This window comes from Balaenoptera physalus (genome assembly GCF_965194825.1).
Source record: "Balaenoptera physalus genome assembly, chromosome: 19".
Lineage (NCBI taxonomy): Eukaryota > Metazoa > Chordata > Mammalia > Artiodactyla > Balaenopteridae > Balaenoptera > Balaenoptera physalus.
Genome location: NC_138900.1, coordinates 33,916,980 through 33,944,814, shown reverse-complemented (window position 1 = coordinate 33,944,814; position 27,835 = coordinate 33,916,980). Strand labels below are relative to the sequence as shown.

The 27,835-nt window shown below is 52.4% G+C and overlaps 1 protein-coding gene across 2 annotated transcripts in view; it reads left to right on the top strand.

The window, feature by feature from the left end:
- The window catches only part of ZNF423 (zinc finger protein 423), a 331,848-nt gene that overhangs the window by 75,299 nt on the left and 228,714 nt on the right, over positions 1-27,835 (top strand). Inside the window, exon 1 of one of the 2 annotated variants that reach the window (XM_082437603.1) lies at positions 17,093-22,822. The exons of the other annotated variant lie outside the window; for it this stretch is intronic. Coding sequence (XP_082293729.1) covers positions 22,732-22,822 — 91 coding nt within the window. The 5' untranslated portion in view covers positions 17,093-22,731. Of the gene's footprint in view, positions 1-17,092; positions 22,823-27,835 lie in introns of those variants that run through there. 2 annotated transcript variants of the gene reach the window in all.

The following is a 27,835-nucleotide window of genomic DNA, read 5'->3' as shown; positions in this document are numbered from 1 at the left end:
AGCCCCCTCTGTCCCCTCCCCTCCCAGCTGGCAGGGCTGTGGCCCTGGCCCCGGTAAGGCCTGCCAGTGGCCACTTGCCCCTGTGTCTGGCGGGCGCCCCGTGGAGTTTCCATGGTAAGCTCTCCTTTGGGGGCCCCTGGGTGGGACTTTCCATCTGGGTGGAAACCTGACCCGCAGGCCCCGGGAAGGAGGAAATGCCTTCCCCAAATGTGGAGAGAAAAAGAACAGAGAGGCAGCCAGCCTGGGATTCCAGCCAGAGCCCCCGACTCCTGCAAAGCCACAGAGCTTGAAGACCCCAAGGGACCTGGGGCTGGGCTGCTTTGGATCCACCCCTTAGGGAAGGCACAGCCCAGGCCGGGTCACAGCTCCACACTGTGGGATCGCTTCGGGGGCTGATTGCCCTGTGCCCCTGCAGTTCTGGCCTTGAGTTTGTGCATGTCTGTGCTTGCATTTGCAGCCTGTTCCTGCAGAGATTGGGTCAGCTGGTTGGTAAGTGGCTGGTCGGGATTCGAACTTGGCGCTCTCTGTCACCAAGGCCCATTGTGCTTGTCGCTATGCCCCCTCGCCCCCCTCAGGCAGGCATTTCCGCAAGCATTATCTCACTGAATCCTTGAAGTAGCACTTTGACCATAGGTTTTGTTACCCTTCCTGTTTCCATATGCGGAAATTGAGCCTCAGAGAGGCTAGGGGTCTTGCTCAGTGTCACACAGCAAGTTTGTGGCAGAGCTGCATTGCAGCATCTTACGCCCGCCTCCCCCAGCCCGCCCTTGCTGACAGCAGTCTGTGCATACTTATAGGTCATCATTAGCTCATTTAACTTTTCCCACTTTAGATGCACATTTGCCAAGAAAAGAGGGCAATAACAAAAAGAGGGTTGGCCATTGCAGTCAGTGGGGGCACTGCCTGGGTGAGCCTGAGATGCAGGTGAGAATCTGCTGCTCCCTCAGATGGTGGTCTGCGTGGCCCTCATGTGTCAGGTGGCTGTGACTCTGGCATTTTAAGATGTGTGTCTTCATCCCTCACGCCTGACATAGGAGCCAAGCACCTCACGGCCAGCATCCTCATGTGTGTATCCCAAGCCACAGCAGCTGTATCTCAGGGCAGATGGCATTTTCGCCTCACAGGCTGACTTTAGAACCTGGCACCCCCCTTTCCCCTCCCCAGCCCACTCCCGAGCTGGGACCCCACCCAGGGACCAAGGGCGGGCCTGAGTCTGACCCACAGGTTTGTGAAGGGATCACAAGGTGAAGGCGGTGCATGAACCAGTGTGCAAGGGCAGCCTGTGTGGTGGGTGCTGAATTGTCTCCATCACGGGTGTTATCCTTGGTCCTCCCCGAGCACTATCCCCAGCCCAGGTCCTGGGGCCTGCCTGGCTGGAAGATGCCTGCTTGGGCCATGGCAGAGTTTCCTTAAAGGGAGCTTGCCTGGTTTCAGGGAGAGATTGGCCAGCCTGCTCCTCCACAGCCAGCCGGCACCCTCCCCCCCTGGCCTGGGGGAGGGGAAGGGCAGTTTGGCCACCTCGGCCCCCTGCTGCTGTTGGGGGAAGGGCCCTTGTCCTCATGCTCTGCAGCACAATGGCTTCCAGGGCTCAGGTCAAGGTGTGGGGATGCAGATGAAGGGGGAGCTTGAGGAGTGCTGAACGGCAGGAGCACTAGACTGGGAGCCTGGGGTCCCACGCTCTGGGCCGGCTCTGTGGCTGCCGGGTTCAGGGGCCCTCGGCGGCCTGGGAGGTCGTGGTGCCCTGAGGCAGATGGTCCCGTGGAGGGTCGCACTGGAGCATTTTGTTGGGAGAATCGAGATGGGTGGAGGACTCCACAGGTCCCAGAAACTGTCTCTTATAGGGGTGTCCCCCTTTGCGTCCTGCGCCCTCATTCCAACCCCGTGCCTTTGCTTGGGCTGTGTCCTCCTCCTGCAGTGTCCTCCCCCGCCACCTACCCCAAAGCTGCATGTCCTTCGAGGCCCAGCCCCATGCCTGCCCTCTGTGCACATATGTCTCCCGGGGGCCTGCTCTTTCCATGAACTCTGGTCCCGCCCTTTGGAGCCTCTGAAGGACCACGTGTCAGCTTGTCCCTTTCCCTTAACTGTTCAGAGGCTCCATCTCCCCTGTCACTGTGGATGCTTTCTCTCCCTCCGGCCCCCAGTAATCCAGCAAGAGGCTCAAGCTGTGCTTTAGTCACTCATGGACAATTTTTCAGAACATACATCACCAGGAAGTTCTACTGAACGTCTAACTACCATCTCAGTTGCTGCTGGATGAACTTCAATGCTGGTGTTGCAGGACTTCTTGATGGCCAGTGATGGCCGTGAGCCTGAGTCACCACTGGCAAGGTCCCGATAGGCTTCATTCTGTCAGTCACAAATGTTGTTAAGCACCTACTAAGTGCCGGGCACTGTTCTAGATGGTGAACAGGGCCAACAAAATTCCTGCTGTGAGTCTAGTGGGGGAGACGACGGCAGCAAAGTAAACCAATAAATACATAATATGTTTTCACTGGGAGGGGACCAGCAGGGTGGCCAGCTGGAGAATGATAGGGTGGCGGGGAGGAGGTGTGAGGGCGGTCAGAGCCCTCTGCCAAGGGGTGGGTGCTTGAGCAGAGAGGGAGTGGGCCACGCAGAGGGGGTGGGAGCAATGTTCTAGACGTTCCCCACTGTGGGAAGGAGCTGGGCTTACTGAAGGGCAGAGAAGGGAAGTAGCATCAGTGTGGCTGGAGTAGAGTGAACCGTGGGCAGGGGGGCACAGAGGGGGGTCGGGGAGCTGAGGAGGGAGGCAGGCAGGCAGCAGCTCATGGAGGGCCTTGAGCCATGGTGGGCACACGGGTTCTATTCTGAGTTGAAGGGGAGCTGGGGAGGCGGCCCTTAGCCGTGTGTGGGCAGTGAAGCCGACCGTGTACTCACCCAGTTGAGAGATGGAGCGGCTGGGGCCACAGGTAGGAGGTGAAGAGCTCAGATCGGGAATTTTTTTTGGAGGAGGTCCAACAGAATTTGCTCCTGGATTGGATGTTGGGGATGAGAAAAGGAGGGGGACCATGGACAACTCCAGGGTTTTTGGCTGAGCAGCTGGGTGGCTGGAGGGGCCCTTCACTGTGACGGCAGTCCTGGGAAGAGCCGCTCTGGTGCAGAGGGTGGCCATGGGCTCAAGAGTTAGGTTGTGGCCGTAAGTTTGAGATGCGTCTTATGTGTTTATGAGTGTGTGGTCCTGCGATCTAGGGAGGATGAGACTAGGGATGTAGTTGGGGGTCATGAGTGTGTAGTTGGTACTTAAAACTGGGATGGATGCACCTGCCAGGGGAGTGAGCCCAGACTGAACAAAGGAGTTGAGGTCTGTGTCCAGGAAGCATCAGTACTGAAGGTTGGGATGAGGAGGAGAGATTGAGGAGACAGACAAATGGTCAGGAAGGTAGGAGGAAACCCAGGAGAGGGTGGGGTCCTCAAAACCCAATGAAGAAAGTCTTTCTGGAAGGGCGGAGTCACTGAGCAGGTCCAAAGCTTTACAAAGTGGGGTCCTATGACCTTGCTGGGACCAGCTCTTCGTATAGATGTGGTCAAGTTGCTTGAGATCTGTGCAAATGGGAAGGAAGGCCAGCCTCGCGGCTCTCAGGCTTGGTGGGAGCCAGAGCTGCTAAAAACAGCCTTTGCTTGAAACCATTCTGGGGCAAGCAGAGATGGGGTTCAGGGGTTAATGAAATGAACTCTCGTCTGCAGACTGGCCCATCTGGGGGTGTCTGCACCGAGCCCCCCTTCCTGGTTCCCGCTCGGGAAATGTAGCCACGGCTGGACCAGAGGTGGTGTCTGGGAGCGGCAGACTGTCCGCGGCGGAGTCCAGCTGTGAGCGAGCCCTCAGCACTGAAATTGCCAGCCTCACGCAGCCCAGAGCCAGCCCGTGGAAGTGGGCCAGCCGCACCTCCATACAGGATTAGAGGGATGTGTAATGGATTAAAGATCAAAAATGTTAATTAAGAAATGGTCTTTTCTAATAAGATGCCTTCAAGGGCACAGGCCTGAAAAGGAGGGGATTTCTCATTTTGGCAACACGGTTTCTGTTGTAATGAAATTGGTTCACAGACAGTGGGGAGGACCCGACGTTAAGTCTCGTTTTAAAGACATCTCCATCCAAATTAATTAGCAATAAAAAACGGAGGGCTGAATGTCAGGCTGGCAGGCAGGCATTATGTGGTGCCTTGGCAGGAAGGCTGCACGGACGTCAGAGAATTCCATCTGTATCCCTGTGCTTCCGGAATGTTGTATCTGGGGGCACATTCTGGGGAGCCTAGTGGGGTCTGACTGTCTCTGGGGTCAAAGGATGAGGCCTGGTTGGATGCTAGGCCTAACTTGATAGGAACTTGCTGTGTGACTTTTAGCTATCCATGGCCCTCTCTGATCATTCCTCTAAGTTTCCTTTCTTATCAGTTGTGGATGACAACGAAATCTCTCCTATCTGCCTCCATGGTCTGTTGGAGCAAAAAGATTCTTAGATATGAGTGATTTGAAAACTCTAAACTGTCAATGTGAATCAGTGAGATTATTGCTAAGGGATGGTTTGGGCTTTAGTGTACCTGATCCAGCCTTGGCCCACTCTGAGTTCCGCTTTTCCAGGCCACATTTTGTTTACCCATTCAGTTGTCCATGGAGACTTAGGCTGTGAAGTCCCCTAGGTTGTTTACATGTCTCAGAAGGGCACCATAGCCTAATGGTTAAGAATTGGGCTCCGGAGTCTAACAGGTCATCAACTTGCATCCAAGCTTTGCCTCCTGCTTGGAACCTCAGCTCAGTTACTTGTCTTCTATGGGCGTCAGTCTCCTCATCTGTAAAATGTAGCCCGTGCCCCTGCCTCATAGCACTGCTGTGAAGTGTGAAGAGAGAAAAGGCTGTAGAGAGCCTGGGCTCTGAGGGAGGGGGCGTGGTGTGCAGTGTTGGGGGCTGTTGCTTTGATTATTGCTCAGAAGCAGAGGAATCTGTGCGTCAGTTCCAGATGGGTCCTTGGTTGGAGACTGGCTGTTTTGAGTTTCCTGGGCCCTCCAGTGTGCAAAACCTCGTTTTACAAGAAGCTGGAGGAAGGAGTCATTCAGAGCCTGGGACTTGCTCTGAAGGTTCCAAGACTTGAGAAAAGCATGGACCAACACGTCCAGGGGAGGGTGTCCCACTGCCTTCAGGATCAGAACTCGCTCTGTCTGATGGAAGCTTGTGTGTTTTCTTGCACACCACAAATTTTGCTTTCTCCGGCAGTGATGCTGGGGGCAAGAGAGAGAAGGGAGAGGAGTTTTTTACTGTCTTCTTTCCTCTGGTTGCAGATTGTACACCCTTCTGCATCTTGCTTCTACTTTGGACTTACCATGGCTGCAAACCCTCACTGAATTTTTAAAAAATATAAAACAACTCTCATTGTTTTATTTAATGGTATTTGCCTTGAATTAAATTTTTGTCTCATATTAATATCATGACTTTTGCCTTAATTTTCTTGCATCTGCCTGCCTTTTCTCAGCATTTTACTTTTTTCCCCAATAAAATTTTTAAAAAATTATGGTAAAATATACATAACATATAATTTACCATCTTAACTACTGTCAAATGCGCAGGTCAGTGGCATTAAGAACGTTCACATTGTTATGTAATCATTACCACCATCCATCTCCAGAATTCTTTTCATCTTCCCAAAACTCTCTACCTATTAAACACTAACTCCTCATTCCCCACTCCCTCCAGCCTCTGGAAACCTTCCTTCTACTTTTGCCTCTGTGAATTTGCCTCATGGAAGTGGAATCAAACAGTATTTGTCCTTTTGTGTCTGGATTATTTCGCTTAGCATGTCTTCGTGGCTCATCCATGTTGTAGCGTGTGTCAGAATTTCCTTCTTTTTAAGGTTGAATGATATTCCGTTGTATGTATACTCCAAGTTTTGTTTATGCATTCATCAGTCAGTGGAGATGTGGGTTGCTTAATTATTTGGAAAAACTGCCAAGTGGCTTCACCATGTTACAACACCCTCTCCTAAAGCTCTGTCTGCTGGCAGACTGAGAAGGAAAGTGGAGGGCATGGACTTTTCTTGTCCCCACCTGGATAACGGACACCAGAGGCAAGAGGCTCGTTGGGAGTGGCTTTCAGGGGCGAGGGTGTGGTGAAGCTCCCTGGGTGCAGTGGAGAGCTCCTGCCAACCCTCCCAGCTCTGCCCTCCTACCTGCCACCGCCCGGCCACTGGAGCAGGTGACCTGCAGACGCAGCCCCTTCCCGCCTTCCCCCGCCCCGCTCAGGCAGGCCATCTCAGCATCAGTGGTGCTCGGAGGAGAGAGGGAGTTCTCAGCTCAGTGGAGTTTGGTTGCCACGTGCGGTAATGGAAATGCTTTTAACCTCAAACCAGCAACCAGACAAATGGCAGAACAGAAATAATGGGGTGAGCTGCTCTGTGGTCTTAAGGTGAGCCCTTAGTCAGTGACACCGATGGGGGAGAAAAAGGATGGGATTGGACCTGAGCTTTAAGAAAGCAAAACTTAAAAGTATGAACACGGCAGTGAGGACGAATGGCGCAACGCCATCCCCAAGTGTTGGATGCATGTCTGAGACGTAATGTTGAGTGAAAGAAGCCAGACGCAAAAGAGAGCGTGATGTGTGTGTCCATTTATGTGCCATTCAGAACTGGGCAGAGCGGTGTCTGGTGACAGAGGTCCGGCAGCAACTGGCCTTGGGGCATGGTGGGAGGGGCCTGTGGGAGACTTTGGGGTCCTGGGAAGGTCTTCTGTAAAAACGTGTCACCCCCTTTGCTTAAGATTTGAGCACTTTACTGCATCTAAATTAAGTCTCAATAGAAAAGGGACATGAAAAGAAACACAGGAAATAAAAACATCTTCATTTCAGAGATGTGAAGGTTGTGGGCTCTTTACTTGGTTCATTTCCCCCTAAATTATTAAGGTGATATATTCCAAGACCCACTCTTGGGCTTGGCCTAGCCAGCCTTTCAGACCGAGGGTAAAGATACGAACCACAGGTCAACACACGCGGTTCCTAGGGTGGAGGGTATTGGGGGGCCCCATGTGTCCTTCTGACATTCTGCATGACAGGGAGGGGGCTGCGAGCCCTGCACTGCTCCCCACCACTCTTGGAAAGTACAGTTCAGGCCTTATGCCGGGAAAGTGTTCTGAGCCTTGGTCCTCTGGTCTGGACGCCAGGACAGCTTCATAGTGCTGGGAAGCGTGCACAGGGTCTATGTACCTGTGAAGCGCTGTGCAGAGGCTTCCGAGTGGGGAGTTCTGTCCTGGCAACTGTACGTCTCCCATAGCCAAGGTGAGGGGAGACGTGGGGAGGGGCAGATGCTGCCCGGGTGGATGTCCTCAGTGGTGGCCACTTCCCTGTGGGGCGGGACCCGGTGGGGAGATTTTGATTCACAGGTCTTTCCTGACACATCTGGCAGTTATACCCATACTGCATCTCCAGGGGTCTGGGCCCTGCAGGCTCTGCTTCTGGATCTCAACCTCTTTGCCAAGTGGGTTATTTCTTAGAATTTATTTATTTAATTTACTTATTTTTGGCTGCGTTGGGTCTTCGTTGCTGGGCGTGGGCTTACCCTAGTTGCGGTGAGCGGGGGCTACTCTTCCTTGCGGTGCGCGGGCTTCTCATTGCGGTGGCTTCTCTTGTTGCGGAGCACGGGCTCTAGGTGCGCGGGCTTCAGTCGTTGTGGCTCGTGGGCTCTAGAGCGCAAGCTCAGTAGTTGTGGCACACGGGCTCAGTTGCTCCACGGCATGTGGTATCCTCCCGGACCAGGGCTCGAACCCGTGTCCCCTGCGTTGGCAGGTAGATTCTTAACCACTGCGCCACCAGGGAAGCCCTGCCGAGTGGGTTTTAAATAGGGATTTCTTCACTCATTCATCCCCCATTAAGCCTTATTTGAACACTGTTTCTGGGTGAGGGTGTGCCAAGAAGAATACTATTTGGAATTAGCCAGTTGGTGGGAGGAGAGGAGGGAGGCGGGGGTTGGGAGGGGGCGTCATCTTCTCAGCACCAACCACGTACCCAGCTGAGCGCCAGGGCTTTCTGTACGCACATTGCCTCGTTTAATCAGCGTAACAACGCTGTGCCGTGGTTGTTATCGCTCCCACTTTCCAAGGGAGGAGACTGGGGGTCAGTTGGACTAAGTGTTTGCTACTCAAAGTGTGGTCCACGGACCGGCATCACTCATCAGCTGGCTAGAAATGTAGAATCTCGGGCCCCTCCCCAGACCTGCTGAATTAGATGCTGCCTTTGAACAAGATCAAAGGAGATCTGTGTGCACATCCAAGGCCCATGTCAGCAAAGTGTGAGATGGCTGGGGACACACTCGGGTTTACTTTCCTCGGAAGCATGCCCTCTTTAGTAATAACAATGGCAGTCAGAAGGAAGCTCTTCTCAGTAACAGTACCCAGTGCTGCACTGAGCACTTTCCATGGTTTATGGCGTGTAATCCTCCAATAGCCCTCTAATTCAGGCACCACTGTCATCATCTCCCTTTTACTGTTGAGGAAACCAAAGCCTCAGAGAGGTTAAGTAACTTGTCCCGGGTCACACTGTATTTGGGAGGCCAAGAGCTTTCTTTGGTGTGTGTGTGTAAGTGTGTGTGTATGTTGGAGGGGAGGTGGTGATCATGGCATGATGAGAGGACTTTGGGGAGATGCCTCTTGGTGGAAGCAGCAGACATGGCAGATGGTTTGCGGAGAACTCAGTGTGGATGGGGAGACCCTGGACACTTCCCAGGAGGCGCTGCCTGCCTTCCAGTGGGGAGACTTTCTGGGTTTTCCTTCAAGAATCAGACCCACGTCCGCTCTTCCGAGAAGCCCTCCCTGATTTCCCCTCACAGTCCGAAGCCCCCTCCTGTGCTCCCATCACCACCTGCTCATTTTCTGCCTTTGCCTTCATCACATGGTCTGGTTTGTGCCTCTCCTTGCTAGGTGAGGAGGTCCTTGACAAAAGGACAACGTCTTGGTCATCTTTGTATCCTCCATCCCTAGAACAGCTGTTCTTTTTCATTCATTTATTTTATAAGAATATATTGGGGACCTTCTGTGTGCTGAGCCCTGGGTTAGGCACTGATGGTTCCACGGCAAGTAAGGCAGGTGTAGTTCCTGATCCGTGGAATGTAATAGAGAGGAAAGCTCTTGTAAAATGGTGACTCATTCATTCATTCAGCAAACACCAGGCCCTGGGGTTACAGCGTAAGCAAGTCAGAAGTGATCCTGGCCCTTAAATAGCTTACAGCCCAGTGGGGTGTCCCTGCCAGAAACCTCTCTTTACAGACTCAGCACGGTGAAGAGAACAGGGCTAAGGGGCAAGGTTCCTGGCCCAGCCTAGGCTCCTTTGGGGAGCCCTGATGCCTAAAGGGGGATGTGGGGATGTTCGGCCCCCAACTCATTCCAAACCAATGACACTTCCAGAGTTTGGGGATCTTAATTCCATATGAGCACAGTGGCTGAAAACAGGAAATTTTGGTATGTGACAAAGGTGTATGTGTTTGCAGAAGTGCAATTCCATTCTTTAAAACATCCATTACCCAACAAAGCTTATTCCGGACTGAGAACTTTCACGAGCCACATGCTGGTGGCGAGTCTACCATGATCCACCTGTAAGCTGACCCTGGGCTGCCTTCGTGTTACCCTCCAGCCATTTGCTGGCCCTTAGGTTGCATCACCTCCACGGTATAGCAAGCTTTCCTTTTTATTATTTTTTGAACTGTTTTACTGTAAACTGAAACAGATACGGACACCCCACAAAACAAATGTAGAACTTAGTGAATTCTTATAAGGCGGGACGTCATTGAAACCGCCTCCTGCGGTTGGAGAGAGAACTTTGCCAGTCACCCCAGAAGCCCCATCTGTGTTCTCCATCCCAGCCACAGCCCCCTCCTCCTTCCAGAAGTAACCACTAGCCTGACTTTTATGGCCATCACTTCCTTGCATTTCTTTAATGTTGTCACCGAAGTGTGCGTCCCTTGCCACTACAATTTAGACTTGGAGTGTCACTCTTTAAGGAGTATGAGGGCGGAATATTTTTTGAAAGGATGATTATTTTAAACATCTTTTAAAAGAAATCCTTGATGTGGATACTTCTGATGTTTAGGCTCCTGGATAAAACATTTTCCACTGTTGGCAGTTGAAGTTGGAGCAAGAAGAACATTCTGGTGCCTACCACCTAGCAGCTGTCCCCCCCACCCCCCGCCAGGGTTTGGCGAGTGGCTGGATAAGCCACCAAGGTTTTGCGGTCGTCACGGGAAGCGGTGACGTGGTCCTAAGCCAGGGTGACGACGGCTGGAATGGACCAACGGGGTGGAGGGGAGGAGCTGATGAAAGGTCCTGAGCGAGGAGTCGTACATCATTCTTTCTTTGACTTGTCATTTGTAACATATTTCCCCTTCTGAGCATTTGGGGAAATTAATCTCCTCACACCTGCTGCGGCAGGTAAACCCGAGTTTGCTGCTGGGGCGTCCCGGGCGCGTGGGTGTGTGTCTTCGAGGCCATTCTTCTTCAGAATCGATGGCAAGGGGGCTTTTCCTGCTGAGTCAGGCTCCCCACCACTCCACCCAAGGGGGGATTCGCAGGCAGGTGGTCATGCATCTGGCTTGGTTTGAGTTCCCAAAAGTCCCAATAACTTGCAGAACTGTGTTGAATTCTGGAAGTTACAGGCATGAGTTCTATGGGATTGGGCTATGGTGATTTAAAAACGCAGGGTAATTAGACAGTGTTAACCTTTGATGTGGGCCATGCGGTGCTTAGCGTGTAGGGCCTCCTCATGTCCTGGAAACTTACTTCAAGCAAGTGGATGACCAAGCCAGTTCCTGCACAGGAGCTGGGGGCTGGTTTCCCTGTTCACTTCACACTTACGAAGCCCCTCCCTGGGTCAGGGAAGGTGGCAGTGATTGCGTGAACACCTTACAAAGGGCTGCCTTTGCTATAAGTTCATGAACTCCCGAGCGAGGGTAAATAGAAGGAGAATGTGGGAGGTGTTATACAGCAAGTCAGCAAGTTGGGTGAGTAGTAAACATCACAAACCCATGGAATCCGCGATATGATATTGAAAGTCAAGGAAAATGTGATTTTTGAGATTGGAGTTTTTTTTTTTTGGCTGTGCCACGCGGCTTATGAGATCTTAGTTCCCCAGCCAGGGATTGAACCCAGGCCCACGGCAGTGGAAGCACCGAGTCTTAACCACTGGACCGCCAGGGGATTCTGAGATTGGAAATTCTTGGCCTCATTTATTGACACACGTTGATGGAAAGTCTGTTTTGTCTTTGGCATGGAGGATGCAGAGGTGCTGGATTTGGTCCCTCTCCTCGAGGGGCCACGAGTGCCTTGCCCGACGTTGCACAGTCTAAGGGAAAAGAAGTAACGGTCATTGTACAGCGTGGCTAGTAGTTTAGAAGAAAGACAAAACACCCAAGCACAAGCCAGGTTTATTGTATGTGGGTGGCATGGAATGAAATTCATTTTACTACTTTACTCTGGAGCCTAGAGCTGTGTTGTCTTTCAGCAGGACTTAGGCTTTTAAAAAGTCTCACATGCTTTAGAAGAAAACTCAAGTAATTGAGCAGCTACGTAGACGTGGCTTCCGAAGCCTGTGCAAGTTCATGCCTGCCCTCCCCCACTCCTCACTTGTCAGAGGTGCTCACAAGTAACCAGACTCAGGATGGCCGTTGTCCCCGTGTTCCCAGCCCATCCGTGCCAGCTTCCCTCCATCATCACGTTCCGTTGCCTGGCAGTGCCCTGGGAGCTGGTGACTGTCGCAACCACCTTCCCCTGGAGGTGTGCCGGCTGGCCCTGACAGCCCTCGGGGGGGATGCTGGAGGGGGTGGCTTTGGCCAGGTAAGAGCTGGGCTGGATGAGGTGGTCTCTGAGGTTTCTTACAACTTGAAGCTTCCCTGGGGCCCTGAAGGGAAGGGCAGGGACCCCTTGCGCCATACAGCTGGAGGGAAGGACGACCCTGAGAGATGGCAGCACCCGAGTCGGCTGTGACTGCCGAGACGCTCCTTGCCTTGGCCGTCGGTGGGACATGGGGGAGGGGGTGGGGGTGGGGAACTTGCCTGATTCTGCATATTTCAGGTAGGGTCCGGCCTCCTGCAAGGCTGTCCTCTGAAGACTTGCTTATCCTACTGCTTTGATTCTAAGATGTGAATTTTTATCATTGTCTAACATTTTTGAAATTGGGGGTGCATTTTAACATCCACGTGTATGTCTAGTGAAATGACTCTCCCTCCTCCCAAGAAAGCCATCATTAAGTTCATGGGTGTCCTGCATTGGGCGGCCTCTTGGACCCAAGGGGCTATGGTAAATGGTGGTAGACGCCCTTGTCTGATGCACACGGCTTCCTGGAAACCAGGGTCTAGGAACCTGGGCCTTCCAGGATGTGAACGTCTAGCCCTGGACCTGCGTGTGTTTCTAGCCCGGGCCGTCCCGGGCCTCTTTCTTTCCCAGACATGGCTGCACACACACAAGGTGGAGGAAGCAGTCAACAACGGGCAGCAAGTCTGTTCTGCAGATCCTGGACCTCGAGGTTTCCAGTCGCCTCTGTGGGCTCTGCCCGGATCTTGCTTAAATGCTGCATCTGTTTGTCTTCCCTCCCTCACCAGCCCTTCAGTGCCTCTCTGTTCCTTCCACCTCAAACCCAAAAGCAGCCTGCTTGCAGCCAGGCCCCTTTGCTGTGATTTCTGCCTTAACTGGACACTCCCCGGGTTCCTTTGTGATCATCCTAACCTCCTCCGAGGCAGGCCTGTCTCTGGCTCCGCTTCTGATCCAGTGGGTGCCTAGACAGGGCCTGGCTGTGGGCAGGCTCTCCTGCAACACTCGGCTGATGAATTGACGTGACTACAGTTCAGAACTGAAATCTTTCAGGCATTTTATTACTGTCAGCGTCTGGGCAACACAGCTCAAGGATTAAGGAGAGTTGCGGGAGAGAATGAACTCTAAGAATGGCTAATTATTATTATTATTATTTTTAACCAACTGCAATTTACAAAGGGTATGTAGAGGGAAGGAGGCACAGAGAGCACAGCCTCTAAACGAGGGTTAATTAGAAGTCTTCCCTATAGCTAGTGCTTCATCAGCAACAGAACAGCGTGTAAATAAATCTAATTTCCCTCCAACTCAACTCGTCACAAGCTTAATTACAGCAGTCACGATGTGTGCATGTGTGTGTTTTTTTCATTAGCGAAAGAGGGTCATTATTAGCCATGTCTGCTAAGAATTATTATGAAGAGCCTGGTTCCACCCTCGATAGGTGTCCTCAGAGAGCAGAGAGGAACTTTCCGTGTGAACGAAAGAGTTTCCAATTAAGGTGGCTTGGAGGAAGCAGGAAGCGGCAACGCAAATTAGAAAAAGATTACAGAGAGGGGAAAAAGCAGGCGAGTGCCGTGCTTGCTTGCGGAAGGGTTCTGGGAACCTCGGTTAATTACTGTATGGAGGAAGAGTTCCTTTTGGGGGCTGGACCCTCTTTCCCCCGCCTTGTCGCTTGCCTGGCCTGAAATCTTGGGTCTACAAGAACCCTCTGGGGTCCTGTCTTGCATTCTGGCTCCAGAGAGCTGAAAATGAGACTTGCACTTGGGGAGGACAGGGCTGGACCACTTCTCCCCACCTCTTTTAGATGGCTTTTCACACCTCCCCCCGCCTACCGCGGAGAAAAGCAGGGGAGAGCAAGCACACTGTCACCGCCAGGAAGATTGCCGCACTGGACGGCCGTTGCAGTGAGCGTATTGTTCTAGAAATAAATAGCTGAAAACCCCGAGTCAGAAATTAGTTAACACAAAGGAAGTCGAACCCTACAGCCTGAGTTCCAATTGTCTGCAGGAAGTGCCCTGCCCAGGGGGGCCTTTGAGGGAGGATTTAAGTCCATCCCGCCTGGCACTCAACTCACGATGTTGGCAAAAAGTTTCTTCTTTCCTTCCGGCCCCTGCCTGCCCCCCCAGCCCCCCATAATGATTACTTCTCTCATTAAGCATTGTAAGGGGCTGCGCTTTGTGGTGCTAATAAACCTCTGGTGATCCAGAAATCAAGGCAGCTGTCCGAACCCCAGGCACATGTGTCCTGGCCCGACAGACCATGTCTGTCCTCAGCCTTCCAGTAGTGGTGATGGGAGCTGGCTGTTCCCAGGCACTGGGCAGAGGGCAGATGCAGCAGCTCATGGAATGGGAGGGAGCCTGGAAGCCCCCATCCTCTAAGCCACTCCCCAACATGTTTTCTTCCAGGCTCTGCTTGAATGCCTCCAGGGATGGGGAGGCTCTTTTCCTTCCAAAGCTGCCTGGACCCTAGTGGCAGCCCTGGTCGTCATGTTTATTGAGCACCTATTGAGTAACTAAGTGCTCAATAAACGTGAACTAAAAGTAGATAGGGTGAGGGGTGGGGTGTGCAGTGTCACTGTCCTCTTGGACAAGGAGGAGGTATGAAACTGAGGTTCAGAGAGGCTAAGTAATTAGCCTGTGGTCACACAGCTCATGAGCTGTGAAACAGGGGTGCATCTCCAGCTCATCGGATGTCAAGACCATGTTCTCAGTCCTCGTGATGAACCGGGGCAGGTTTTTTCTCCTCCTGGATGGCCCCACGGGCTCTGGTTCTGTGCCCTGTGATATCCCAGAACAAGCCTGCTCTTCTGTGTACTCCCCTTCAGTGGTCTGGAGACAGTTTTCCTGCCCTGCTCTCTGCACCCATTTTAAAGGGTGAGATGCTTGCAGAGATATCCAGGGCTAGAGTTCTCTGACGATGGTGCCATTGTCAGAGGTAGGGACCGGTTCTGGCAGGGACTCCCAGGCCCTTGAGTCTTTCAAACAACTGGTGCAGGTGCTGGGAAGTCCAGGACAAGCTGTGTGGATAGGAGCGAGCATTGCAGCCCCTTATTCAGGGCTGCTGAATGCCACCAGGCCTGAGCCTGGCAGGGCAGGGTCGGGAGAGGGTCAGCGATGTGGTCGCCCATGTGTGCAGTTGTTGGCTGGGTGGAAGCTGCGTGATGCACCAGGCCACCTGTTGCTTTCTTTCTTTTTTTTTTTTTTTAATGCATATTCACTCTTTTTTAAAAAAATTAATTTATTTATTTTTGGTTGCTGCATGTGGGCTTTCTCTAGTTGTGGCGAGCGGGGGCTACTCTTGTGGTGGTGTGCGGGCTTCTTATTGTGGTGGCTTCTCTTGTTGCAGAGCATGGGCTCTAGGCGCACGGGCTTCAGTAGTTGTGGCACGCGGGCTCAGTAGTTGTGGCTCGCGGGCTCTAGAGCGCAGGCTCAGTAGTTGTGGCGCACGGGCTTAGTTGCTCCGCGGCATGTGGGATCTTCCCGGACCGGGGTTCGAACCCGCGTCCCCTGCATTGGCAGGCGGATTCTTAACCACTGCGCCACCAGGGAAGCCCAGGCCACCTGTTTCAAATGCCTTCCTGGGCTAGGTCACTGCCACAGTGGCCCAAATTCTTAGATTCCTGGGCTAATGAATCATGGTCTGGGTGGATGACATTGTCACACAGTGATAGCCCCCTCAGTCCAGCGGTCTTTTCTACGAGCGTGGTTTGGAGGTGAGCATCCTGATACGGGCTAGGAGCGCTTGAGGGGCAAGACTCGGGGTCCCAAGATGAGCCTGCTGCCTCCTTGCTGTGGGGTCTTGGCTCAAACCCTTGCCCTTGGGGAGGGGCAGAAGTCTCACCGCTGTCCTTCTTGGGTGGCGCTTCATCTTTCCAAGGCTAAGAGTCAGTGGTTCAGGGGTTCAAAGTTGGGCAGGGCTGTTGAGGCCGATCCTGTTATTGTGTCGGTAGGTAGAGGCCATGTGTGCGTGGTCTGACAGTTGGAAGACCAGCATGGTTTTGAATATAATTTCGTCTTTGATAAATCAGAAGACTTGTCTGGCAACGATGGGATTTGAACCCAGGTCTGACCTCGCAGCCTGTGCCCCAGCCACGGCCCTTTGCACAGAGCCAGTGTGTGCCACTGACATGGCCCTCTGATGTTAGAAACGTTTGCTAGTGAGATGTGACCAAGTTGAATTAAAGTCCGGAGGCTCTCACACAATCTTTAACTTATACATGGTCACCTTCAATCTATCAGAATTCACTCTGGATTTTTCACGTTTGCCTTGAATCGAGGCACTCGCACTCATTCAGTCACGGTCTGAGTCAGGATCTGATGGCTGTCCTGGGCCTTCCTCAGGCCCAGCGCTGCTCTCCCTGCTCTGGCTGTAGGTACACTGACGTCCTCTGGCTTCCTGGAATGGAGCCGATGCTCCATCACCTCAGGGTCCGTTGTGCTCACGCTCCTTGCCTCAGAATGTCCTTCTCCATGTGTTGATCGTCTGGTCCCTTCTTGTCCTCCACAGCTCAGCTCATGCCCCCCGTGCAGAGGGGCCCTTCCTGCCACCCTGGCTAAAGCTGGCCTCCCCTAGTCCCCGCCCCATCACCTATTTTATCTCCTTCAAAGTAATGATTTTGTTTCCCTGTGTATCTGCCGTCTTTGTCCCTGATGAGAGGGTAAACTCTCCGAGAGGGTCTGCCCACCTCCGTCCCTGCTGTGCCGTAGGACAGTCCCTGGCGCATCGTAGGTCTCAGTAACTGTTTTGTGAATAAGTGGATGTGTCTTAAATGCTCCTGCATCTCTCTTCTGGAAAGGAGCGTGAGGCTGGCCCTGGGGACCTTGGCCCTCCTTCCTGTGGCCATCTTCTGTGATGCAGAGCCAGCAGCTGGCAGACAGAGGGGAAGGTGTCTCCCAGGGGGCCTGCTTCCCAGAAACATCCAGCTCACTTCCCCCACCTGGGCTCCTCCAAGGACAGAAGAATGAGGGGCTTCCTGGAAACCCTCCTGGCTTGGCCCCTGGAGGGTTGGAATGACTTGGGTCCTGTGCTTAGCTGTTAGTGACGAAACCCAGGAAGCATCCCAACTTCATGACTAGGAGGGGAAAAACCTCCTTTGCTATTTGGTGAAGAGAGGAAAGGAAGCCGCCAACTGAGAATTCCCAGAGTGGGAGTTTCCTAAACTTTCCCTGGGATCAGTGGGTGTGAGAAAGAGGCCCCGACTCAACTCCTGCTGGGCAGGAGTTTGATGATGAGTGTGCATGAGTGTGTATGGGTGTGCACACGTGTGAGTGACACCCAGAGACGGGGCTCAAGGGCCACTCAGGGTCACAGGCTGAGAGCATCCTACCTTTCAAGGTTGGCTGCCCAAACTCTCCACCACACGCCATCTGTCCTCTGCACAGATGCAGCAGGCAGTGGTGGGCTAGGATGGTGTGAAGAGAGGAGGGCTGAGCACCGGGGAGCAGACCCGACTCCGTGCGTCAGTGCTGGTGCACGAAGCAAGTTCTTTTTCTTGGGAGTCATCGTCAGCCTTCTGGTCTAGTGTGGTGATTGAAAAATTGTGTTAGAGAATCATTACTATTTCAGTTCTATTTTAAAGACATTAGGACAGCACCTAGGGGCGGGGATACGGAGGCTTGTTAAATACAGATTTCTGGGCCTCATATTTAGAGAGGGGCTGCTGGTATGACATCTGCATTTTAACAGGATCCCCTTCCAGGTGATGCTGACACAGGTGGCCCTTTGACCCTCATCTTCAGAAACCCCGTTGTTAACCCAGGACTCCAGGGTGAACCCATTTTCAGAGCAAGGAAACTTTTTCTGAGATAGAACAAGCCCACCTCTCCCAAGTTTGTTACTGGGACCTGTTTATATTTGACTAGGTGTTGGGAACCGTGAGATTTCCCTCTAGAGGAAGCTGTAAAGGCATACTCTAAGGGGAATTCCCTGGCACTCCAGTGGTTAGGTCTCGGTGCTTTCACTGCCAGGGCCTGGGTTCGATCCCTGGTCGGGGAACTAAGATCTTGCAGGCTGTTAAGATCCTGTTTGACCTGTGGCATGGTCAAATTAAAAAAAAAAAAAAAAGGTAGATGCTAAGAAGTGATCCCTGAAAGAGATCATCTCGGCACAAAGTGTAAAAAGGTTACAAGTGGGCGTGCAGCTCAGGATACCACTCATAAGAGGATTGCTGCGCGTGTCCGGAAATGCGAGGTCTTATTCATCAAAGTGGTCACAGCACAAACCTCTGGGAGTGAGATTTCAGGTGATTTTTACTATTTTCTTTATACTTTTCTCTGTGATACTAATCGCAGTTATCTTTGCAATCAGAAATAATGGTAAAGCCTCATTTTTGTAGGAAAGAAGCTCATTTTCCGGGCAGAAAGCTAGGTGGGACCACTGGTTGGCCTGATACATGCCTGGCATCAGCCCCAAGGGCAGGAATGGTGGATTCCTATTGGAAATATGGGCAGAGCCCCCAGCTTGGGCATTTCTGGGCTGGCCTCAGTCTTTCCTACAGCCACCTGGTGTCCCTGTGCCCTTCTTAGCTGGGGTCTCCCACGGGACCTCACTCCCTGGGCTCCATGCCTTTGGTGGATCTTGGTGCTAATGATTGCCCTTCTGGGGTGGTACCTTGGCTTGAGAAGAAGGTGACACTCCACCTGCCTCATCTCTTTATTTAATGTGGCGGAGATGGGATGGCACCACCTGGACCCTATGGAAACTTGGTGTTCTCCAAGTGAGAAGGCTGCAGGCTGTGGTCACGGCCGTCTTTGCGGTGGCCTAGACTTCTGTGTTCACCTCTTTCTGCACTAGAGGAGTGAACCCAGAGAAACCCTGACCTGGCAGCCTGGGAAGCACCTCTGTGCTCAGAAGGAGCACCGGCCTCTTGGAGATTGGAATCCCTGCTCCGCCATCCTCTAGCTCTGTGACCTTGCCCTCTCTGGGTCTCCATTTCCTTATCTGTAATTGAGGCTGCTAAGAGTCTCTGCCTCATAAACTAGACGTCACAGTGGGTCCCTGACAACACGGCTGCTTTTCCTCCTCTCCCTGCGCAGAAAAGGGGCTTTGCCGTAAAGATTTCCAGAAACTGTTTTGGACTTTGACCCTGCCCATATCTCACCTGTAGCAAGTGATCATCTGACGTTGCCCGGTGTGATTTCTTAGCAACCGGCTCCTTTTGGTCGGCCCAGCCATCAGACGCTCTCCAGCAGAGAGAGTCTGAGTAATTTTTTCCATTCGATGTGCATTCATGGAAGGGGGGGGCAGGGATGCGTTTTAGGCAGTACCTGGCTCCTCCTTAAATTAGACTGTTTTCCATTCTCATCTCCCCAAAGGTGGTTTTCCAGACTCAGCCATGACTCACAATCTCAGCCTGCCTACGGGAGGGTCAGAAAATTGGTGAGAAGTCAGAGTTGGAGCATTGATTTTTTTTTTTTTTTTTTTAAAGACACGAAGGTGGAAAATCAGCATTTGCTTAAAAATGACTACCTTGCGGTGCAGCAAAGGGATCCTGTCCAAGAGGGTCTGTTCTAAGGAATGGATGTGTACGACTTTAATTCATCTCAGTCTATATTCATCCATCCATCCATTCATTCATTCATTCAGTACATAGTCATTGTGTACCCACTATGTACCAGGTGCTGTTCTAATTGCTGGGGATTCCACAGCGAACAAAACAGACAAGTTCCTGCCCTAGTAGAACCAAGTGCTTAGGTACCATTTATTTTCTCAAGCCAGAAACTCCCCTCCCTCCTCTGCTCCCTCCTCTCCACCGCTGTCACACTGGATGAAGGGGGAGGAGCACAGGGCTGAGGTAGGATCCGTGGACCTGAGGACTAGCCCTGGCTCTGCCACTAACTGACCACGTGGCCTCGGAACAATACCTTGTGTCTTCAATTCTGAAAAAGCTGGCCTTTCCTGTCCTTTCTCTGGAGGCTTCTCCACCTAAAATTCTGTGCTTCCTTGTGATTCCCCAATTCATTCACCATCCCTCCTTTTAAACATTTTTAGTGGCTCAGCAATAGTTTTTTCTATCATGAAATATTTCAGATACATAAAAGAGAATAATGACCACCCAAGACGTACCCTTCAGCATAAGGAACAGAGCTCCGTTCACCCAACGGCGCTCCCAATCATCTTTCTCTCCCTCCCCCCAGGGCCTGGCATTTATCATTTCCATGTATGTCTTTCTTCTTGAAATACATATGAATGGTATATCAATACTATTGGTATACATGTTTTAGACTTTCTATAAGTGTTGTCGTATTTTATCGTATTACCATAGTTTATCTTTGGCAACTTGCTTTTTCTCTCTCTCTGTGTTATGTTTGGAAGATTAATCCTTGTTGATACGTGTAGCTCTGTTTTATTGCTGCATGATGCCTATTCTCTGAATGTACCACACTTTATCCATCTTCCATTCATGGAAATGTAGACGTGGTCTGGTTTTTTTTTTTTTTTTTTTTTGGCTATTACACATAATTCTGGGGTGGATATTCTCACAGTGAATTCTCAGGTACAGGAGTTTTCTAGCAGACAAACCTTGATGTGACATGACTGGGTCAAAGGGCGTGGCTCAAACGCCCTTTGCCCCCTCTCTCCATCTGTCCCCTCTGCTCACCCCACCCCACCATCACTTTAGGAAACTTCTCTACCAGTGGTTCCAGAAAATGGCTTGGATTGTGTCTCAGTAGCCTCACTTGGGTCACATGTCCATCCTTGGCTGTCCAGGCCTGGGTCATGAGCCCGTCCTTGGAGCTTGGAGGTGGGGCCTGCCCCAAGTGAGCCTCAGAGCGGGGGATGGGGAGGGCTGGCCCCATGAAAGATCAGTGTAGTATAGCCGGGGGCGGGACAGCTAACTGTGGGCACTGCCCAGGGTAGCTGTGCCCCATGCTGTTAGGGGAAAGTAGCTCTTGTGCCTTTTGCCCCAAGTTTTCTTAGAAAGCACCTGTCCCTTTGCCAACAACAGTGGCCGAGCAGATTAAAGAAGCCTAGGGTTGTGTTTCACACTTTGATTTCTGAGCACAACTCAGGGCAGTGATCTTCAGTGTGTCCTTTTTAGAGATGGGAAAACTGAGGCTCGAGGGGTCTCAGCAATTCCCGAGGTGTCTGTGGGACCCAGTGAACTGGGAAGATACTCTGTCCTTACCCCCATGCTTTCTCCCCACACTCAGAGGCCAGCTGCCTCCTTTAATGGCTCCAGAATCAGTCCTGCCATTTTATAGGTGGGAGAACTAGGCCCCGAACAGGAGGGGCCTAAGGCTGCAGCTTCTTTGTTTCTAGTCACTCTGTTAATACCCTCAACACAGTGTCGATGCAGGATGTTGTTACAGATGGGGAAACTGAGGCTCAGAGAGCAGAGGCAACTGGACTGGCCAAGAGTTGGGGATAAAGCTCAGACAACAATGAAGGCATCTCCTTGGTCCCCCTCCAATGCTGCGTCCACGTGCCCTCATTTCAGGGTACTTTTCCACCCCAGAGGGAGCTGGCATCACCGCCCAGACCCCAGTTGTACCTTCAGTGGGCCGAAGAGGTAGTCCCCTGGGTCCCCATCCCCTCAGCTGCATCCCCGTGGGCTCCCCACAGAGAGTCCTTTCTTGCCTTTGATGTGAATTCTTGCGCTTTCCTGATAATATTCTGGGCTCTTCTTAACGTGCGGGGGTCAGCTGCGAGGCATCTTGGCAATTTATAATTCTTGAGAATTCTGTTTGGTGACATGAGTTAGCATTTAACAGACACCCTGCCACCTCCTCTCTCCCTATTGTGACAAGCTCCTGGCAGAATCCTTTTGAGACTCAGGGTAATTGCACCACGCTGGGTATGGGAGGACCACATCGCGCTTGAGTGCGTCTCAAAAACGTCTCCACAATAGACAGTCAGGTACGCGTTTGCTTGGCTTCAAGGTAATGATTTAAACTTAATTTGACCCTTGATGAGGGAGCCCAAGCTTCTGGTCCGACACAGCCTTTCAGTGTGGGCTTGCCTGCCATGCCTTCAATGGTTACACAAATAATTCCTTCATAACAAGTGCCTTTCAGAGGATGTCTGCTGCTGACAGCTAATATAGAATTATTGCCCCGAATGCATTTCTGTAATTACTTCCCAGAGATCTGTCTTTGTGTTAGAAGACATTTCACACTTTAGTAACATAAGTGTTTTGGGAGAGTACGAGCAATAATTATGAATAGTCTTTCCGTGAAAATAAACCTAAAAAAATTATAAAAGCTAATGCTAAAATTGGTTAGAGTCAGGGAGGAATTTCATTTGAATTTGATTCATGTATATTTATTCAAAGTATAATAACCCTTCTTATATGGAAACTTTTTTTTTTTTTTTAAACAAAAGCAGTAATGATACCGAGATCCCGCTTTCTAATTTTTGAGCAATACTGAAATGGCAAACTGATTAAAAGTGACAAGTTGCTTGAGACCGAATAAAGAAGCATAATCGTGGAGCTCTGATAGGAGACATTTGTGGTAATGGAAAATGAAATGATTCACAGTGTGATCAATAAAAAATTAGCAGCATTTAATAAAAGGTTTCTGCTTCATGTTGATTAAAGAACAACGCGAGCAGTTTGAAATCCGAGTTAAGTGACGGTTTGAGGATGAGCAGGGGGTGGTGATGGGGCGTGGGTGTGCGTGTGCATATAGATAACGCGGATATTGGCCATCCGAGGTGGCCACCAGGCCCCTGGAGTGGGTCTGGAAGTTTCCTTTGCGATGCCCACTTGACCTTTGATCTGTGGTTAATCCTTTCCAGGTCTGCCCTCCTCCTAGGCTCCAAGCAGGCCTTGCTCTGATTGGCGGGTGTAGGTCCGGCCCACTCCCCACTTAAATCCACCCCCGAGGAGGGGGCTCCCCCCTGAGCGAAGGCTGTGTTTTCCCCGAGGCCCCTCAAGTGTGCTGTGTGGGCCCTTGGCTTTGTCCTGTCAGCTGCCTACGGGTCCAGGTTTCTGGAGACTTCCGGAATGCCCCACAGCGCCTTTGCGGGACTGGGCACCCTCCTGGGCGCTGGAGGGAAGTCAGCAGCAAGCGGGCAGGCCTCAGTCAGCGCAGGAGGTGAAGCGGTAGGGGGGTGAAGGGTCCTTGCAGGGGACGGGGCCTCCGCCCGCGGGCCGTGGGGTCCGGGGGAGCGGCTTCGGGAAGCTGTCAGTGCCCTCTGGCTTCCGCCTCAGCAGCAGCAACGCGGCGAAGCCGCTCCCTCAGACACGTTCCCTTTCCTCCAGGCCCCACTTCAGTGTTCCCGGGGACGCGCCGCACACCAGGCGGGCTGTCTCCACGCCCGGCAGCCTGCTAATTTCTAAAGGCTCTGCACAGCCTCTCCGCTGCGGCTGCAGGGAGTGGGGCTTCTGGCCTTGCAGGCCCTCGCGGGGCTGGACCGGAGACCCTGGTCTGGAGGATCGCTGGGGGGCAGCTGGCCTCTGGGTTACAGCAGCGGCTCCTCAGGACCAAGGGCAGGGAGTCCTTTCCATTCCTGGAGTCCTGGGGCAGCGGGCAGGACCAGGGGCCTGTTCCTGGCTTTGTTCCCACTGTCTCGACTTTCCCCAGAGACGTGCAGAGCCATGGCTGGACGTTCAAATGCTAGGGTGGGAAGGGCCCTTTCAGACTGCTTGGTTCGCATACATTTATCGAGCACCTGTTGTGTGCCAGGCCTTATGGTGGGGGCCGAGTGGGGTGGGGGAGTCAGATGAGCAAAATTGATGCTGGCCCTGCCTGCCTGGAGCCCGCTCACTGGCGCGGGGACGGTGGGATGTTCTGCAAAGAGGACCATGACTGCTGTGGTAAGAGCAGGAAAGCGGGGTGCCCAGTAAGAACCCAGAGTGCGTGTGGGGGGCTGGCCCTGTTGGGGCGAAGGTTCATTGAGCTGAGCCCTGGACGGTGAGGAGGAGTTGTCTGGCTGGACTTTTGCCCACTTCCTGCTTTCACAGTGGAACTCCACCTGTAAAGCACTGCTCAGCGGGACCCCAGCGTCTACAGCAGACAGAGTGGGGCTTCCTTGGTGGGGAGGTAACCCTCAGCTTTCTGCCCTCGGGCCTGCCCCTGGCACAGCGAAGAGTCACTAAGGTGCCCTTCTTTAAAAATTGCTGCTCCACGGCCCATGCCTTCATTTACAGATGGAGCCACTGAGGCCAGAGAGGGCGGGACCTGCCGGGATCCCCGAGCGACCTCCGTGTGGCCTGAGGGCTCTGGGCTCCAGCTGCACCGCTTGTATTTGCCTTTGACCTTGAGCCACTCTTGCTCAGCCTGGCCACCCGTCCTGTCTTTGGGGTGCGCATCTGTCCCCGGCTCCCCTTTCCCCTCCTCCATGGAGCTCCTCTTTCTGCCATGGCTGCTGGGGGTGATTTGCACTCCAGCATCCGCGCCTTGAGTTCTGCTCCTGGACCGGGAGCAATTAGGAGCGCCAGGCCATGGCTCTGGCCACAAATTAGCTGGATTTATCGAGCTCCCCATGCTGCCCCGCGTCCTGTCCTCCCTCCCCTGCCTAGGTCTGGCCTGCTTCTCCATCTCCTCCTTCCCAGCGGCCGTCGGAGACAAAACATGACAGCAAGGAGAGGGCAGAGTGGTCATAGCCTCAGGAGGTCACGAGGCGGTAACAGTGTACAATTTTCATGGTTCCAGGGTGGCTTTGTCCGACTGTGCTTCATTACTGCATGTGGCGAGATCAGTTTTATTAAGATTGTGAGGCTCGGAGGAGGGACACCGTTAAGGACCGGCTAGAAAAATATAATTTTTTTCCTTTTTGGTGAGGGTGTTTGTGATTACTTTTTCTCCCCTTCCTGCTCTAATCCTCCCGCTTTCCCTCCCTCCCATCTACCGTCTTTTTTTTCCTCTCTTTCCTTAACCCGTCATAGTTGGGAGCCGGGGGCGGGGTCGGGGGTGGGGCGGGAAGCTGCCATCTCTCTCTGCCTTTGTGGCTTGAGCTCAGCACCTGAACATCCCCTGGGAGGGGAGAGTCATGCATTCGTTCAGCAGGTACTTGCCCATAAAGGGCAAGGTGCTTGTGACCAGTGTCAGCCTCAGCAGGGTAAGCAGCTATGCTTTGTTCTTGGGGGCATCTACATCACTTAGAGCAGTGGCTGGCACATAGTAGGTGCTCAGAAAAATGTTTGTTGACTGACCAAAGATGTGGAAGATTTGTGTCTGATATGGCTCCAGCTTTGGGGGAGCTTACTGCCCACCACAGCCTGGGTGGCAGAGACCTGGGGCAAGGTCACCTGGATGATAGCTCCCATAGGGAGCTTCTCCAACCTGAACGTGAGGAAGTGGTATCTTCCTCATTTTCTAGGCAAGGAAACTGAGGCTTAGAAGTGCAAGCAACCAAAGTCACACAGGAAGGAACCTGAACCCAGTTCTAAATCTCCAAAGAACGGACACTTTCATCATTGTACAGCTAAACTCCCTGTCTGACCCAAGGGGGCCCAGTGGCTCTTGCTGCGTGTGCCCCATGGTAAAGATGCCCCAGGCTACATCCAACCCTCCAAGGCCTGTTGTTTCACTCATGCCATGTTTCTTAAAATTTGAAGTTAACACTTAAAAATCCAGAGATTTCACATAAAAATATGGATTTCCTTCATTAAAAAACAAAACAAAACAGCTAATGTCTGTCCTGGGCCTTGCTTTTCTGTATGGTAACTATGTAGAGGATTTGAGCAGGGACCACCCCCTTGGGTGGGTGTACATCTTCCCCCTAGGCTCCTCCAGTCCGTTCTACTCATTTGTGTAATGGTAGGGGCCTTGGAGTTGTGAGCTTTGGTCCACTCATGATCTGAGTGACAGAGTGAGCTGTCTGAGCTATCTGAGCCTCAGTTTTGCCCTCTGTATAATAAGCCTAATGTTGTATCTCCCTTATTGGGCCATGGGTCACTGGGGGAAGGCTGCAAATGAATTGGAAGATCTGGTCTGAGAAAAGTGATTGCTGTCACACTGCTAACCATTTTGGCCTCGGGTTCTAGAATTCCTGACAACTAAAGAGACAGCCTCTGGAAGGTTCTTATTTTCCTGGTTAACCACGGGCCTGTGGAAAGGGGGGCCCTGTACCCAGTCTTGCATCATCGGCCAGGATGGAGCATCCCAGCAAGGCTCGTGTGATGCAGCCCAAGGTCAGGTTCAGTGTCTGGCTGACCGTGGCTTTGAAATTCCATCCACGGAGCCGTCCACACTGACAGGGGAGCAATAGGCGCTCCTCCCACCCCCCAAGACAGCATGTGGAAGTTGCTTCCTTATTTAAGTGGAACTTGGACAGCAAATTATGTGTTAAAATATTTGCCTACAGCTCTGCTGCCAAGGGGACCCTTTAGGCTGAGTGTTAAATGTTACCCTGCTGCCTGCACTGCAAATATTTTAAACCTGAAGATAAATAGTGGCTGCCTCGTGGAATTTGGGGCCAGCAGCGGATGCACAAGCAGAGTTTCTAATTGGGGTTGGCAGGCTCCTTGCTCAGACCCGGCCCAGTCCCTCTCTTTCTCCATCCCACCAGGCCAGGTGTGTGTGAGAAAGCGTTCATGGAGACGTGTCCTTCTCTACAAGCAGGGCCAAAACGCCAGGGTGAGGTTCAGCCAGGGGTTTGACCTCACGCCCAGGTTCCGAAAGTGCTTCCTCTGCGCTGGCCCTCGGGAAACGTGCTGCTGGTGATACTGTTTGGAGGACACATACGGGCTGTTAGGATGGAGCACGTGTTCTCTATTAAAGCAAAATGTTGCTCCAGGATAAACACTTTGCAAGTGGTAGACACCTGCCTGGACTGCGAATTCTGGCCCCCCCCCCCCCCCCGCAACTACGTACAGGGGGAGAGCACAGGGCAAGTGGGCTTGTGAATTGTAAACACGCCCGCATCGTCTGCCCCCGGGACAGACCCCCGGCAGGGGTCACGCTGTTTCCTGGAGGAGGTGGGCTTGTCACTTACTCAAGGTCACACAGGGAGGGAGGGGGGAGCCCAGACTTGAGGCCAGGAATTTCCTCTCCTGATGCAGTGGATCCTTTTGTCTGTATGGACGTTTTTGTGCCTTTCAGGGGGCATGTGCCCTGACATTCTCCATCCTCAGGAGCCTGTGAGGCCTCCTGCCAGAACCTCTCGTGCAGTACGATGTCTCCACCCTTGTGTCTGAGCCATGATGCAGCCTGTGTTGGTTTGAATGATGATAGCAAAATAAGACAGTAACCGTAGCTACTGTTTTCTCAGGCTCATTGTGGGCCAGGTATCAGGCTTTGTATATACTACCTCATTAAAATAATTTAACTTATTAAAATTTTTCTCAGAGAGGGTAAGTGACTTATCCAAGGTCTCCCAGCTGTTAAGTGACGGCATGTGGATCTGAACCCAGACTGGCTGGCTCCAAAGCCTGGGATTCTTTTCGTTTCTTTCTCTATCATCCCATCAGTCCCTGGAACATGACTCCAGCTGTCTGCTGCTTGTGTGTGTCGTTGCTTCATAACCATCTTTCTGCAGGAACAGCTTGGTTCCATCAGCCCCACTGAACTCCTCTACACTGGTGCTCCCGGTGCCCCCTGTTCAGTTGGGTTCGCTCGTCAAGCCCTGTACGTGCCTAGAATTCACTGTCTGGTGGTTCTGATTTCTGCGGAGGTGGATGGTACGGTCTCCTATCCAGGTCTGATTGCGGGAAAAGATGGGGAGACCGTCCCAGGACTCGCTGGCCTCCAGGACTGATTCTCCCGCTTCCCACTGTCACCTGGCACTAGTCCTGCCCTTCACACCTCTCCCTGTCCTTCCCCTGCACCCTTGTCTTGCACTTTTGCCCACATCCTCCACTGCCCGCCTGCCCCTGCTCCAGCCTCCTCTGGGCTCCTTGAAACCCTGCAGGGCTCCTGGCTTACCCGTATCTGTGTGTAGCTGTGGGCACAATTCTTCTCGCATTGATGGCCAGCCATACAGGAGCCTCACCTCCACCTTGTGAGGCAGGAGAGGGCGGTGTCCATCACGATTAAGCTTGTTGATACAAAGGGAATCGGCCTCACACAGGAGAATTGACATAGGGTCACTCATGGGGCGAGGTGGGGGGGGGGTCCTAGAGCTAAGACTGGAACCCGGTCCCCTGAGTAACCCGGCCCAGGCCG